At 53.9% G+C, this 15,183-nt stretch overlaps 1 protein-coding gene across 3 annotated transcripts in view; it reads left to right on the top strand.

Annotated features, from left to right (window-relative positions):
• WNT10B (Wnt family member 10B) overlaps positions 1-11,738 on the top strand; it is a 31,054-nt gene extending 19,316 nt beyond the window's left edge. The window contains exons 2-7 of one of the 3 annotated variants that reach the window (XM_025883239.2): positions 5,801-5,928; positions 6,260-6,399; positions 7,300-7,419; positions 7,552-7,814; positions 9,551-9,924; positions 10,566-11,738. In XM_025883239.2, the coding sequence (XP_025739024.1) occupies positions 7,346-7,419; positions 7,552-7,814; positions 9,551-9,924; positions 10,566-11,024 (1,170 nt within the window). In that variant the 5' untranslated portion in view covers positions 5,801-5,928; positions 6,260-6,399; positions 7,300-7,345 and the 3' untranslated portion in view covers positions 11,025-11,738. Of the gene's footprint in view, positions 1-5,800; positions 5,929-6,138; positions 6,400-7,299; positions 7,420-7,551; positions 7,815-9,550; positions 9,925-10,565 lie in introns of those variants that run through there. The other 2 variants (XM_025883238.2, XM_073882046.1) reach the window with 2 other exon arrangements.
• The last annotated feature ends 3,445 nt before the right edge of the window (positions 11,739-15,183 follow it).

A 15,183-nucleotide genomic window follows, 5' to 3' on the forward strand; every position in this document is an offset into this window, starting at 1 on the left:
TAGAGAACTTGTGCCTCCACGCGTCTGTTTCTTTTTGGATTTTTCTGTTGAGTTTCTGTCTTCCTCCAAAACTCTGGCTCTTTCTACTCTTACCACATTGAGATACCCAAATGCTTGCAAGCATCTCCTCCATTGTACACTTTTCTGTTTTCTCCCAGGGACTCCAACTCAGCTTCAAGGCTACCCTTGGCCTCCTATTGAGGATGTAGCTGCTGTTCCCTCTGTGGGGCATAGGGAGCACTGCCAGCCTGCTTATCATGCCCTCCCAGCCCACACAGATGGCCCCTGGAAGGAGGGAAGATCTCCTCCTTCACGTCTCTCCTCTCTCTCACTTCACAGAGGAAAAGGTAGATTAAGAAGTTGTCCAAGGTCCACACAGCTAATAAATGGGGGCACTTGGCTGGCTCAACCAGTAGAGCATGTGACTCTTGATTTTGGGATTGTAAGTCAGAGCCCGACGTTGGGTGTAGACATAGAAAATGAATAAATGGGGGGGGGTGGCGCTTGGGTGGCTCAGTCGGTTAAGCATCGGACTCTTGGTTTCGGCTCAGGTCATGATCTCAGGGTCCTGAGATCGTGCCCTGTGTCGGCTCCATGTGCAGTGGGGAGTCTGCTTCTCCTCCTCTCTTCCCTCTCCCTCTGCCTCTCTCCCTGAGTGCACGCTCTCTCTCTAAAATAAATAAATAAATAATCTTTTTTTTAAATGAATAAATGATAGAGCCAGATTAAAACTCAGATCATTTTGTCTCAAAGCCCATGTTCTTTCCACCTTACGAGCTGTTTCTGAGTGTGCAGCAATAGCAAGCTTTGGGCCCGTCTCAAAATTGACAGATAAATAAAAATGATCTTTAGGATCTTTCTGTCTCCCTTTTGGATCTTCTCTTTTTCATCTCCCCTGCCTTCAGGGTACTTTCTAACTGAGTATGTACCCAGGTCTGATCTTGAAGAGTTCCAAGCCTCGGAAATAACCAGGTATCCCCTTCAAGGCGGGGAAATCACTCTAAGGAGTACGTCTGATGAGTTTAAATAATCTTCCTGGAGCACTTCCCTTTTAAGTGAGATGTTGATTAACCCAAATGAAGCCTGAGGGAGGTTATTTTTGAGGGCAACATCCTTCCCAGGCCTATTGTCCCATCCACTGTACCTGGTCCCTCCAAGGCTTTGACCCTGAGGGACAAAGTGTACTGGCCCAGCACCCTCCCCAGGTCCAAAAGCCAGTAACCTCTCCAGAGGGCACCCAGTAGAGATGGCTCAAGTAAATAGACAATGATGGGCAGCTTGTCTGGGTCATGTCTTTTGGCCTATGGATTGATAAAACTCCATGGAGGCTGGAGATGCACTGGAAGACAGGAAGCCCTGTCTGTGGCCAGTGGTGACAAGCAGAGGTGGAAAGAAAGAAAAGAAGGAGCGAGTATCCTTTATTCCACCATTCCACCCACCAGGAGTAGTGGGGAAGAGCGGGAGGGGAGGTCTCTAATTCTGGGTCACATGGTGCGTGCTCTGGCCGAAATTTCTATTTAGATCAAATCATCACTCTGGGGGCGCCTGGGTGGCTCAGTCGGTTGGGCGTCTGCCTTTGGCTTGGTTCATGGTCTCAGGGTCCTGGGATGGAGTCCCGGGTTGGGCTCCCTGGTCAGCAGGGAGTCTGCTTGTGGCTCTGCTCCTCCCCCGACTTGTTCTCTCTCTCTCTCTCTCCCCGTCAAACAAATAAATAAAATCTTTAAAAAAAAAAATCATCACTCTGTCTGTTGTCCTCTGTTTCTTTCCTGCATCTTCAGTTTACCTCTGTACCAGATCATACCCATCCACATGCAAAATGCTGTAATATTTCCCATCTAAAACCGCCAAAGCTTCATTTGACTCCACATTACCTCCCAAGATTGTCCCGTTTCTCTGCTCTCTTTTACAGCAAAGCTCAAGAGGATTGCTTTAATCACTAGCACCAATTTCTTTTCTTTATTCTCTCTTTCCATCCTGATCACATCTTTGAACCTGCTATACCTCCTTATCAAAATCATCCATGACCTCTTGGTTGCTCTATGGTCAGTTCTTGGTTCTCATCCTAATCAACCTCCAAGGAACAGCAGCCAGAATTGAACGCTTTCTCCTTCTTGAAATACTTCCTCACTTGGGTTCTAGAACACCATTCCTACCTCACTAGCTGCTCACCTTCTCAGGCTTCTTATCTGGTTCCACCCTGTGTACCAATTTCTAAGTTTCAGAGTGTACCCCAATTCAAGCTGGACTTTCTTCTCAGTCTACACTCACTCTCTTGGTGAACTATCCAGTCTCATGCTCCCTAATTTATACCTCTGGCCCTGAACTCTGCACTTGCACATCTAACACTTGAATAAGCTAAAAATGTACCTGTTCAAAACTCGAACACATGATTCTTCCCCCTCCTAACCTGCTCTTTCTTTGGTCACCCCATCTCGGGAAGTGGCACCTCCATCCTTTCAGTTGCTCAGGACAAGAGTCTTAGGGTCATCCTTGATCCATCTGTTCTCTTGTACTCCGTGTCGAGTCCGTCAACAAATCCTGTCCTTCTGTCTTTAAAATATATGCAGACTCGGACCCATTCTCACCCCACCGCTGCTACATCATTGGTCAGAGCCACCACCCCCTCTCTCTTGGATTACTGCACTAGCCTCCTGGTAGCTCTCCCTGCTCCTACCTTTGCCCCCCACAGTCTCTTCTCTACCCAGCAGCCAGAGCCATGCTTTCTAAAACCGAAGGCAGATCATTTCATTCCTCTGCTCAGAATTTTCCAAGGATTCCCCATCTCACTCAAGGAAAAAGGCGAAATCTTTACAGTGGCCTACATGACCCTATATGATCTGACCCTGCTCCTTCCGCGTCCCTGTCCCCCAACTTCACTGTCTACCACTCTCTCCCCTGTGGGTTCCTCCCTTTGGTCACACTGGCCGACTTGCTGATTCCCTGAACATACCAAGCAAGTTCCTGTCTCGGGATCCTTGCACCTGCTTTTCTGTGTTCTGGAATGTCCTTCCTCAGATATCTCCATGGGCTTGTTCCCTCACTTTCTTTTTCATCCCCCTATATAAGATGGAATTCTGCTACCTAGCTCCTTTACCTTCCTGTATTTTTCTATCACTTTTTTTAAAACAGTTCTTTTTTTTAATATTTTATTTATTTATTCGTGAGAGACGGAGAGAGAGAAGGAGAGAGAGAGAGAGAGAGAAGCAGAGGGAGAAGCAGGCTCCCAAGGAGCAGGGAGCCTGATGCAGGACTCGATCCCAGGACCCAGGATCATGACCTGAGCCGAAGGCAGACGCTTAACCATCTGAGCCACCCAGGCGCCCTTTTTCTATCACTTTTGACCACGGATAACTTTAAAGGCTCGAAGTAGAAAATCAGTAGCAAACCACCTCTCTGGAATAGGAACAGGAGAGAGATGGCGGAGGGGAAAGGGGGCCTTACCTTGTTGTTGGGATGTGGGGAGGAGGCAGGAGACCAGGGCTGAGAGTTTGTGGGCAGAGGAGCCTACCTTCCTTTGAAGCACCAGCAGGCGGCACTGCCTCCTCGTGCTGGGAAGGCATCAGCCTCTGGTAGAGAAGGGGGCAAAATTGTCTACGGTAATCCCACAGATTTGTTGGGGCTAACTGCTCAAGTGTTGGGGGTTTCCCCGGGAGTCCAGTGCAGCCTGGCTGCAGACCCTTTGGTGCCTCCGGGTGGTGGCCTACGGTGCTGCAGCAGAAGGCGTGAGAGGCGGAGGGTGGGCAGCGCAGCTGAGCTCACCGCTGAGGGCGCATCCATCCCTCCTGGGCCTATAATTTGGGTTCCCCGAGCTTGGCCGCCCCTATCAGCGGCTCAGCAATAGATGAGTCACCCGGGACCCCGGGCCAAGGCAAACATGAGGGGAGGGGGAGGAGAAGGTTCCCAAGGCTTTGCTCTGCTTTAGCCACCGCCTCAGTTGCTCGATCCCCCAATCTCCCGGGGGGGCCCCACTCTTTTCTTTGACCCCCGCCCTCCAGGGCCCCAGTGATCTTCCCAGATTGTTCTTGCTACACCCTCCATCCCCATGATGGGAAGGCAGCCCTCCAGTCTTCTCATCAAGGGGAAGGGGGACCAGCTTGCTCCCACTCTCTCCCCAAAGTAATGACAGCCCCTCACTTTCCCCCTCCTGTCATGGCCCCAACCCCTGTCAAGGTCTCTCTGGTTCCCGCCCCTCCCCTTTCCTGGAGCTGGCCGCGTGCTTGGGGTATTAGGCAATGGGTGTGTACCCACAGCCCTCTCCAGACCCCGCCTGCTCCACCACCCTTCAGCCGCCTGCGGGTCAGCGCTCAGGCCAGCCGGTCGGGCCAAGGGCACTGGGGGCCAGCTCAGGCCACCCAGTCTGCCTGCCTGTGGCCTCCTGTCCCAGAGCTGGGCTTCTGCGTGGAGAGGGAACAGGAGTGTGGGTCCTTGGATTTGGGACAGACCAGCGTGGGGAGCCCTGGAGTCACTGAGAAGTTGGAGTCTATGGTAATAGATCTGACCTCGGCCCTTCCTTGGCACCTGACTGTTCTATAGCCTGACAACGGTAGAATCAGAAGTAACAGTCGGAAACCCGAGGGAGGTCCAGAGACCCATGGAGAAATACAAATGCCCATGGGAGAAGAGGGGCATAGGAAACCTCATCCCCTTCCTCCAGGGACCTGGGTGGAGTCCCCCAGCTGACATGCAGGAAGAAGGACAAAGACGCTGGCCAGGGTCACTGCATCCAGGTGTAAGGATGAAAGGTACTGAGATCCGGCTTATAGATTCCAGTGGCCTCAAAAGCCACACATGTTTTGGGTCTTGGTGTCTAAACAGGAAGGAGAGGCAGGAGTTCTAGGGCTATTTCTCTTCCTCCCCTGCCCCCAGAGGTGAGAAAGCAAAGCAAAGCAACCCTCTCTGGTCAGAGCTGTCCAGTGTCAGGAACCATGGCACTTTTACCTCCTCAGGCCTGCTCCAGACCCGGCACATAAAGGTGGATAGTAAGTAATATGCCAGCCAATGAAAAGTCACTGATCTCTCTCAGACTGCTCTGCCCCCCAGACAGCAGCGCCCCCTGCAGCATAGGGCAGGCCCTGCAGCAGGACAGGCTGGAGGCTGACTGCCCAGAAGAGCTGCAGGGCCACCACCAAGGAAGAGATGACTGTGGCTGTGGGTTTCGGGCCCCGTGGCTCTCCTTCCCCAGGGGGCCTGTCTCTGAGTCAACGTGCCAGCCTCGGGCGCGCGGGGCCAGTCGTGCCTTGGGCTGCGGTCTGGCAGGGGCGGGGGGGGGGGGCGGCTGGGAAGCCTGGGGCCCCTCTCTGGCAAAAATAGCCCGCAGTGGTTAGAGCTGGGAGGGTGAGTCAGGCAGGAGCGCAGTGGCGCCTAACCCCTTCACTGCCACTGGAGCTCCGTAAGGTGGTTTGCTCTGGTCTGTGCACCCCAAGATTCAGGCTCTTTCCCTGGCTATCCAGGTCTGAAAGCCTGGAGCAAGAATATGGGCCACTCGAAGTGCAGACGTGGGATCCCAGGATGGGCAGGAGAACTCTGCGGGCAAGGATGCCTATAAGCCAAGGGAAGCATAGGAGAAGGCTGGAGATCTTTGGGGCTACCCGAGTCTCTGCTAGGACCAAACTCTGAGGCCAAGTCTGACCCCTCCCAAGGGGCAGGCGCAGAGCTCAGAGGTGGGTGGAAGCCAAGCCACCCAGAAGGGAGCTTTTCCTGCTGGCTCTGAGTGCCCTGCGGCGCACTCTCGCTGAGGGCTCTACACAACATTGTCCAGGGAGGGAAGTTGAATCTCAGCTCCGTGATCATCTTGTCAAAGGCACTCTCCAGCCATCCAGCTCTCAGTGGGGAAACTGAGGCAAAGAGCAATGACCACGTGGGACCAGGGTCCTGTCTCCCTAGTCTGGGTCACGTCACCCTCCTTGCAGACTTGGCTACCCAGAGCAGGTGAGGGGCACTCTGGTCACCACCCCCTTCAGTGGGGCCAAGCGTGAACCCAGGCGTCGGGGGAGAGGGTGTGTGTGTAGGCTGGGAGGAGGGGGAGCGCCTGCGCTCCCCGGGTCAAGGCGGGGGGTGCGAGGAGTGGGGTGGGGATGCCCGGGGCTCGGGGAGGGGCCGCAGCTCTGTCAGCCGCAGCAGAGCCGCTTCTGAGCTCGGCGTGAGTAGAGTAGAGCCGGAGCCCCCAGTTCTTTGCTAGACCACTCGCTAGCTTTCTCGATCACTCCCTCCCTTCCTCCCTCCCTTCCTCCCGGCGGCTGCGGCGGCGCTGGGGAAGCAGCGAAGAGGAGTGGCCCTGCCCTGGAAGAATGCGGCTCTGCCGAGGGGGCAGAACCCGGCGCAGTCTCCACACGGTTTGAGAAGCCCGAGCCCAGGCGACCCAATCGTGCCGGTGGCGACCCCGCACCAGAGCAGCTGGAGGTAATCGGAGCCGGGAAAGCAGGGAGAGCAGGGACGCGCACACGGGGCCGAGACAGGCACACGGGTAGTCAGACAGACAGACAGACAGACACGCATCCGCCCACTGGGGCACGGAGACAGAGAGCGAGCCAGGGATATTGGCAGAGATAAAGACAGCAAATAAAGGAATATCCCCAGATCAGAAGGGCAATGAACGTGAGAGCAAAGGGGTGGGGAATGAGCCTGGGACCCAAGGGGACCACACGGGCATCGCAGATGAGGGGGACACTGAAGTTAGGAAAAGTGGCAGAGGAGGAAGAGAACTCAGCCTGCGCCGCCGTCCTCTTCAGGCGGGAACCAGGTCCCCTCCCTGTCTGGTGCACCTGGAGCCTCCCCTCTCTCCCAACTGTGGAAAAAGTGGGTAGAGCAGGGTTGGGGGCCCATTCCGCCAGGTCTCTCACGGAGGCTGCCTGCCCTCGACGGCACCTGAGGGTGACCCTCCCCCACACCCCGCCGTCTGTAGGGGGTGCAGAACCCTCTTCCAAAACCGCCCCCTAGCCCTGAGAGCCAGGCTCTGGTGGGCGAGGGAAGCCAGTTGTGGGGCCCTCAAAGAGGGAGCGGGGGGGGCAAGATGGTGGAGTGGTGTTTGTGAGTCAGTACGTCTGAGTTTGCACGTGAGTGTGTCTGTGTGCCAGGCACTGTGTCTGTCTGGGTCCAGCTCCAGGGGCTCTTGCATAAATCCCTGCTGCGGTGCCCAGACCCTTCCTCCAGGGTCCAGGGACAGGGGTGATTCTTACTGTTTTGCTTGGGGAGGGATGAGAAGGGTCACTGGGGTGGCACTGGTGAGTTAGGAATCCTTGGTTGCCGGGCGGGGGGGCAGCCCACCCTATTCCAAAGCCCCCAAGTCTCCCTGTCCCGCAGGCCCTGATCGATCTGCCCACCGGGGCCTTAGGGCCCGGGCTTCGACATGCGGGAGGAGCCCCGGCCGCGGCCTCCGCCCTCGGGCTTCACGGGTCTCCTGTTCCTGGCGTTGTGCAGTCGGTGAGCAGCTCCCCCCTGTCACCCAGCCCACGAGAGAAAGCCCTAGGCTGAAAGCACCGACCCAGGACGGGAGGAGTCGGAGGGGGCGCGAGGCCTGGACCACAGACCCCGCAAAGCCTTCTGCGTTCCCAGGGCCCTCAGCAATGAGATTCTGGGCCTGAAGCTGCCCGGCGAGCCGCCGCTGACCGCCAACACTGTATGCTTGACGCTGTCGGGCCTGAGCAAGCGGCAGCTGGGCCTCTGCCTGCGTAGCCCCGACGTGACGGCATCCGCGCTTCAGGGCCTGCACATCGCGGTCCACGAGTGTCAGCACCAGCTGCGCGACCAGCGCTGGAACTGCTCGGCGCTCGAGGGCGGCGGCCGCCTGCCGCACCACAGCGCCATCCTCAAGCGCGGTGAGCCGGGCCAGGCGGGTCTGCACCGGGGGGCTGGGGCTGGGGGGGGCAGGCCGAGGCGAGCGGAGGCGGGAAGGGACCGGTTCGCGACTCCGGGAGGGGCCTCTCTCCGGGAATTCCCCCCCACCCCACCCCCGGGAGCCACAGAGCTGCGCCTGGCCACCCGTCTGGGCCCCTGCGCCTCACTTCCACCTGCGTGCTGCCGGCAAAGCAGCTGAGTCTTGCTATCCTACCCTAGGGCCCCCCTTGCCTGCCTCCACCAGGCTCGATCTGGGTTGCACCTGTGAGCAAGAGATGCCCCCAGCCCTGGAAGCTTCAAACGCCCCCCCATTCCCTCCCCCAATATCCTCCCCCCTCCCTCTCCCCAGACAAGCCCAGGCTGGTGTCCCCAGAGCCTCAGCGGGGGTGGGGTGACGCCCCCAACCGTTTAAGGGTTAAACCTACTCCCCTAATTGCTGGGGTTCCCAGGAGCAGAGGCTGGGAACAAAGACCCTGATGGCTTTGAAGCTGGGGAGCAGCCCCCTCCTCTGTGCTGTGGGGGCCCCAGGTGGCTCTCACCTGAGCAGGTGAGGAACGGCTGGAGGGGCGAAGAACAGGTCACTGCTGGTCTGGTCTGGGAGGTATGGTCTGGAAGGCATCGTTGCCTCTTGCCAGGCCATGCCCGTGTTTCCTCCCTGGAGGAGTAAAGATCCATTCTGGGCTCAGCTCGAGGGTGGGGGCAGTACTTCAGGGACTACGGGGTTAATAGGCAGCTGCCATCTGCGGGGGAATTCCCAAGACGTGTGCAAACAGCTTCACCCTGGAGGGTTGAGGTTGGGGGGGATTGGGAGGCTGGGCCAGAAGCCCTGCATCCTGGGGTGGGAGAGGCTTGGCCCCTAAAGAGGAGCTGTCTCTCATCCTCTCAGGGCTCAAGAGAGCCCCTACCTAAAAGGAAGTGAGGGACCCCCTCCTTCTCTAGAGGGCCGGGTGTAGGGAAAGGCGTTGATACCCAAATGAGAAGCATGGGAAAGGCTTGTCATCTTGAGCCTCTGTGACCCCCCAAAACATAACAAAGAAGCCAACATTTTAAGAGGGCCTCAGGGAAAATCACCCCCCACCCCTTTCCCCCTCCCAGCATTTTATAGAGTAATAGCAGGTTAGGATAAACATAAAGGGCAGTCTTAAAGGGCAAATATAAAACTAGAAAGTGGAAAGGGGAAGGATAGCTCCACAGCTCCAGTGCTTTGGGGGTGTTGGGGTGGTGGAGGAAGTTTGGCTAAAGGGCCCTAAAGAAAAAAGAAAAAAGAAAAAAAAAGAACACGAAAGTCTCAGCTTCCACCCCACCACCCAAGCTCCCTGCTGGGCTGGGGAATTTTAAAGCTTTCAGATGTAGAACTCAGTGATCACTTCTTCAAAGACCTCGGGGACTCCCTCTCAGTCACCTGCCAACCTCAAGGGTCTTGCCCTCCAGCTAGCTCTTTCATCTGCACCCACAAATCCCAGATTTACAGAACGAGAATGGGCCTCAGAGATCATCTCAGTCCAGCTCCTCCCTTAATAAATGAGGAAACTGAGGCTTCGTGCTTCCGTTCCCTTCCTTCTCCGTGACTTTCTCCCAAATTACGCAGCTGGTAAATGACAGGGTCAGGATTCAGCTAGGAATTCCTGGAATTGAAGGGTGGCTGCTTATTTCCTCCCACCTCCCTACTCCAGCTGCCTGTCAACCTTATCCCCCGTCACACCCTTTTTATCCCCAGGTTTCCGTGAGAGTGCTTTTTCCTTCTCCATGCTGGCGGCAGGGGTCATGCACGCGGTCGCCACGGCCTGCAGCCTGGGCAGGCTAGTGAGCTGCAGCTGCGGCTGGAAGGGCAGTGGTGAGCAGGACCGGCTGAGGGCCAAGCTGCTGCAGCTGCAGGCTCTGTCCCGGGGCAAGAGTTTCCCCCACTCCCTGCCCAGCCCTGGCCCCGGCTCAGGCCCCAGCCCTGGCCCCCAGGACACATGGGAATGGGGTGGCTGTAACCATGACATGGACTTTGGAGAGAAGTTCTCTCGGGATTTCTTGGATTCCAGGGAAGCTCCCCGGGACATCCAGGCAAGAATGCGAATCCACAACAACAGGGTGGGGCGACAGGTATGTGTGTCCGACTTGTCCTGGGTCTCCTTAGCTTTTGAGGCCTGGCTGGAGTTGGAGAGGCCGAGCAGAGTAAAGAGGATGAGATGTGGTGGGGGATGGCCGCTCACCATCTGGATGACCTCAAGCAAGTCACTTACCCTCCGTTCTGCATCTGTAAAAAGAGTCTAACGATACCTACCTTAAGATGTCATTAGGAGTGAGCTATTAAATAGGGCACAGGGCAGAGCACCTAGTCCTTGGCAGGTGCTCATTACATGGTAGCTAGTATCACAGCTGCCTTCCTACAGAAGCGGGGCTCATTTTAGTGCTCACTCTGCAAAGAGCACTGGACTGCGAGTCAGGACAACTGGAGTTTAGTTCTGTTAGCAGCTAGTTATCGAAGCTGAGTCTCTCTTACCGGCTAGTGATTAAAGATGCGCAGATCACTCTGCTCTGGCCTCAGTCCTCAAACCAGAAGATGAGGGAATTGAGCTCTTAGCCAGCCCTGCAGTGCCCTTTCTCTTCTGATATTCCATGGTCATTCTTGCCTCTATGTCTCCCTCCCTGTGCTCTCTGTTCCCTCCCCTCTGCTGCGACCCTGTGCTCTGCCCCTGTGCTGCCCCCTTCACCTCTGCCCCCCCCCCCACCCAATGCTCTAGGTGGTAACTGAAAACCTGAAGCGGAAATGCAAGTGCCACGGCACATCGGGTAGCTGTCAGTTCAAGACGTGCTGGAGGGCGACCCCAGACTTCCGGGCAGTGGGGGCAGCGTTGAGGGAGCGGCTGGGCCGGGCCATCTTCATCGACACCCACAACCGCAACTCCGGAGCCTTCCAACCCCGCCTGCGTCCCCGTCGCCTCTCGGGAGAGCTGGTTTACTTTGAGAAGTCCCCCGACTTCTGTGAGCGAGACCCTGCGGTGGGCTCCCCTGGCACTCGGGGCCGGGCCTGCAACAAGACCAGCCGTCTGCTGGACGGCTGCGGCAGCCTGTGCTGCGGCCGTGGGCACAACGTGCTCCGGCAGACGCGAGTGGAGCGCTGTCACTGCCGCTTCCACTGGTGCTGCTATGTGCTGTGTGACGAGTGTAAGGTCACCGAGTGGGTCAACGTGTGTAAGTGAGGGGCGGCTTCACCTGGCCCGCGGGGCTGGGGCCGGTGGGGAGTGGGCGCGCCTCCTCGGCCCTTTGCTCTCATTTCTGTCCAGGGGCAATCTTGGCTCCTGGCAGCAGCTTTGGGGGCGTGGGGGGGTCAGGCCGAGTCCGCGATGTGCAGCCTTCTCCCCCACCATAGGGGGGCCTGGGAGGGAAAGCTGTCACCCCCTCTTCTGCTCCAGAAACACCTGAAATGAACTAAGTTGACATGCACTGTATTGCCTCCCTGTCCCCGGCCCTGGGGTCCCTTTAGCTCTGGTTCATACACCTTCTGGCTGGGGTGTCCCTGTAGTTTGACCACGCCTCTCCTTTGAGGGATAGCCCCAGGCCTTGTGTGGAGCCATAAGACCTGTATCCAGGGAGACCACTCGTTCCTATCTGCTGTTCCCTAACTCCTCTACAGCAGCCTGGGCCCCTTCTTGTGGGGGAATAGGAGACAGTGGTAGAGAGGTTTTTCTTGGGGAAGGGAAGGGGGCTCTCCCTAGAGTCTTCAGAGAGTTGTTTGTCTAGGCCCTTAGGGAAACTAAGTCCCCCCCCAATTCAGATGTTAAAGGGAACCCTCCAAAGGAAGAGTTTTATCTAAAACTCTCTGAGCCTCTTATTTGTTGTTAGCAGGAGGGATGGGAATGAATAATTTATTGTACTGAGACTTGTTCTTGGTTTCCGTTTGTAACTAAAATAAATTAAACTACTGGACCAGTGGATGCAGGTGGTTATATTTCTGCCCACACTTGGGATCCCAGTCCATCGCTTCTTTTCCAGGTGAATTCTACCCTCATACACCCAATGAGTATGTGTATCCTGCCTGGGTTCCACAAAGGATTTGAAATGGTCCTCACTGATTTAGTTGGCAACTTTCAGTGTGAAAAACCAGGGGGTACTTCTAGGTAGAGGGGGGCTAGATATCCAAACATAGGCCCAATTTACCTTTTTTTTTTAAGATGTTATTTATTTGACAGAGACACAGCGAGAGAGGGAACACAAGCAGGGGGAGTGGGAGAGGGAGAAGCAGGCTTCCCGCGGAGCAGAGCCTGATGTGGGGCTCGATCCCAGGACCCTGGGATCATTACCTGAGCTGAAGGCAGACACTTAACGACTGAGCCACCCAGGCGCCCCTACCCAATTTACTTTTTATGTGCTTCAACTCCAGACTTCACCTTGACCCTTGTCCTAGAACAGGGGTTGGCATTTTTTTTTTTTCCTGCAGAGGGCTTGATAGCAAGTATATCAAACATCTATGCATAACTTTTGATTCCCCCAAAACTTAATTACTTATAGCCTACCGTTGACTGGAAGCCTTACCGATAATAGAAACAGTCGATTAACAGATTAACACATACTTTGTATGCTACGTGTTTTATATACTGTGTTCTTGCAATAAAATAGAGAAAAGAAAATGTTATTAAGAAAATCATAAGGAAGATAAAATACATTTATATTAGGGTACGGTAGGTATTTACTAAAAAAAAAAAATCTGTGTATTAAGTGAACCTACACAGTTCAAACCTATGTCATTCAAGGGTCAGCTGTATTAGGCTTGTGGGATTTGTCGCAACTACTCAACTCTGCTATAATTACTCAAGTCTGTTGTTGTGAATCAAAAAGTAGCCACAGACCACACATAAACAAATGGGTGTGGCTGTGTCCAATAAGGCTTAATTCACAAAAATGGGACTGCAGATGAGATTAGGCTCTCTGGCTGTACTTGGTTAACCCTTGCCCTACACCATGGTTACCTCTGTTCCGGAGATTTCAAGTCCTGAACGTATCTCAACATTAAGCCTGGACCCAAAAGTGCAGGTGCTTTTCTTTATGGCTCCAAGTCAGAGAACTTGGGAGGTAGATATAAGACTAATGGGAAACATATAAAAGAGATTCCAGTGCTTGAAAAGGGAGTGTTTTGCTCTGGAAACCAGCAAAACCAGCATGCTTTCCTATTGAATTATTTGCATGTGTATTGTGTTCTTCCTTATTCAGAGCTCTTCTGCATTTAATCTTAATAAAATAATTCCTTTCTCTTTCAGGACATAACCAAAACTAGAGAAAACAGATTTTTTACAGTTACAATCTGTCCATTCCTAACTCAGTATCTTTGAAAACAAACCGTTATCATTCAATTCAGAAAAGGGATAGGCATCACACATTCAGAACTTTACAAGTGACTAAATGTTTGTGGGGTTGCAAGATGCTGCCTCTAACAGGTCATCTCTTTGGCTGGGGCATGTAGAAATGGTTTTCTCTATTTCTCTAGGCAATAGATATGTCTGCTACCCAAATTACCCTCAAATTTAGGTGATCTTGCTACTCAGGTAGCAAGGGCATTTTGAGGAATGTTGGGTTAGGCTAGTACTTTATGACAAAATTTTATGTCCTGAATTTCCACCTGAGAATCCTGGGCTTGGAAACTTGATGGAAGCAGGAAGACATCTCATCCTTACCTTAGTCACTGACTGAGCCTGGTGTGTATGGGGGTGTCGGGCAGAGAGGGGATGCAGGTAGAATGGGCATAGGAGAGAAAATAATGATAAGGAACAACGAGAATGGGAATTTCTCACACTTAGAAAGAGGGAGGAGAATCTCCAATGGTATTACAGCAAGAATATTTCGGCTTTTTCCTGTTTCCTTCCTCTGTATTCTCTTTGGCTCCCTCTCTTTCTTTCTCTTTCGTCAGGCACACTCTGTGGCAAACTTAAGCCCCAAACCACAACCTTGAGAAATTCCAAATGGATTTTGTCAGCATGGCCAACACCCCCCCACCCCTGCTCCCGGCACACGCACTGGGCTCAGACCCAGGCCTGGGGTCAGTGACTGAGAGTGGGAGTGTGCAACCCACAGAGCGGGTGGCTACAATTTCAGCTTTCACTTAGCTCCACTGGCTGTCAGAGGGAGGGAGAAAGACTGATGAACTCTAAGTCAGGCCTCTAGGCCTCCTTCAGCTCTGGATGAGCTCTTTTCCCTTAGCCTTTCAAGTGGTTGGGAAGCTGGGGAGTGGCAGTGGCTGGCTGATTGCCAGCTAGGCAGCACCCCCTCCTATCTCTGCTCCTGTTTGGTCCATGGGAAGCGCCCACTGATGCTGCAGCAGACTCCAGACTCCAGACAGGTGAAGGACAGAAAGCCTGGGAGATTCTCCAGTCCCATTCATCAGTTATTTTATTTTAATTATTTGAGAGAGAGAGTGAGCATGGGCGGGGGCAGCAATGGGGCAGAGGAGAGGGAGAAGCAGACTCTCCGCTGAGCAGGGAGCCTGACAGATGTGGGGCTCCATCCCAGGACCCCAGGATCATGAGAGTCTAGAGCCGAAGGCAGACACTTAACCCACTGAGCCCCGCATCCATCAGTTCTGACTCAAATGTCATGGTACTTGCTGCTAACCATATTAGGCTGTCACCATTTCCATCCTTCCTAACACCCGGGACCCATCCTTGAGAGTATGTGAAGTCTCTGGCAGGAACACTGAATTTCTATCTCCTGTCAGAATCTCAAAAGGCATGTTGGTGTGGTTGGGGCACTAGTGAAGGGCGGAGGTGCAAAGCATAATTTTGGTGGTTGGTGTGGGGGCATAACTTGGTGGGGTGAAAATTTTAGGAAAAGAAATGGAAAGAGTAGTCATGTGGAACTATCACAGGGCCTGATCCAAGAGTCTGCAATAAAACTGAAGAAGTCTTCTGCCATTTACAACACAGAGCTTAGCAGGGCAAAGGCCCTTAAGAGCAACAGCCGAGGACATATACAACTCTGTTATAAACATGCTCCTTGTTATCCAGATCATCCCTCACTATGTTAAATTAGGGTCCTCTCGGCTTCACATTCTAGGGTCATATTATTTTCCACATTAGAATAAGAGAGAAAACAGACTGGGATAAGAGGAAGAGAGTGGTGAATATATACATCAGGGATTGATGAGGACAAGGGATAGACACAGTATGGCTATCTACCAACCTGGTTCTTCTTGAAAGAGACAAGAAATAAGGCCCCTCCCCAAAAAATCCAGAAAAGCACCAATTTTGGCTCAAGCCTTAAGGAAGAGCTATGTGTTCCCTTATACTGAGGAGAGAGGCCACTTTAAGAACCTTCTGTTCTTAGTATTACTAGTGACCTTCTATCACAGCAGAGACTGTTCCAAGGCAT

The sequence above is a fragment of the Callorhinus ursinus genome, unplaced genomic scaffold (assembly GCF_003265705.2).
Source record: "Callorhinus ursinus isolate GAN/ISIS: 27379988/994484 unplaced genomic scaffold, GSC_fseal_2.0 scaffold44, whole genome shotgun sequence".
In the NCBI taxonomy this organism is placed as follows: Eukaryota; Metazoa; Chordata; class Mammalia; order Carnivora; family Otariidae; genus Callorhinus; species Callorhinus ursinus.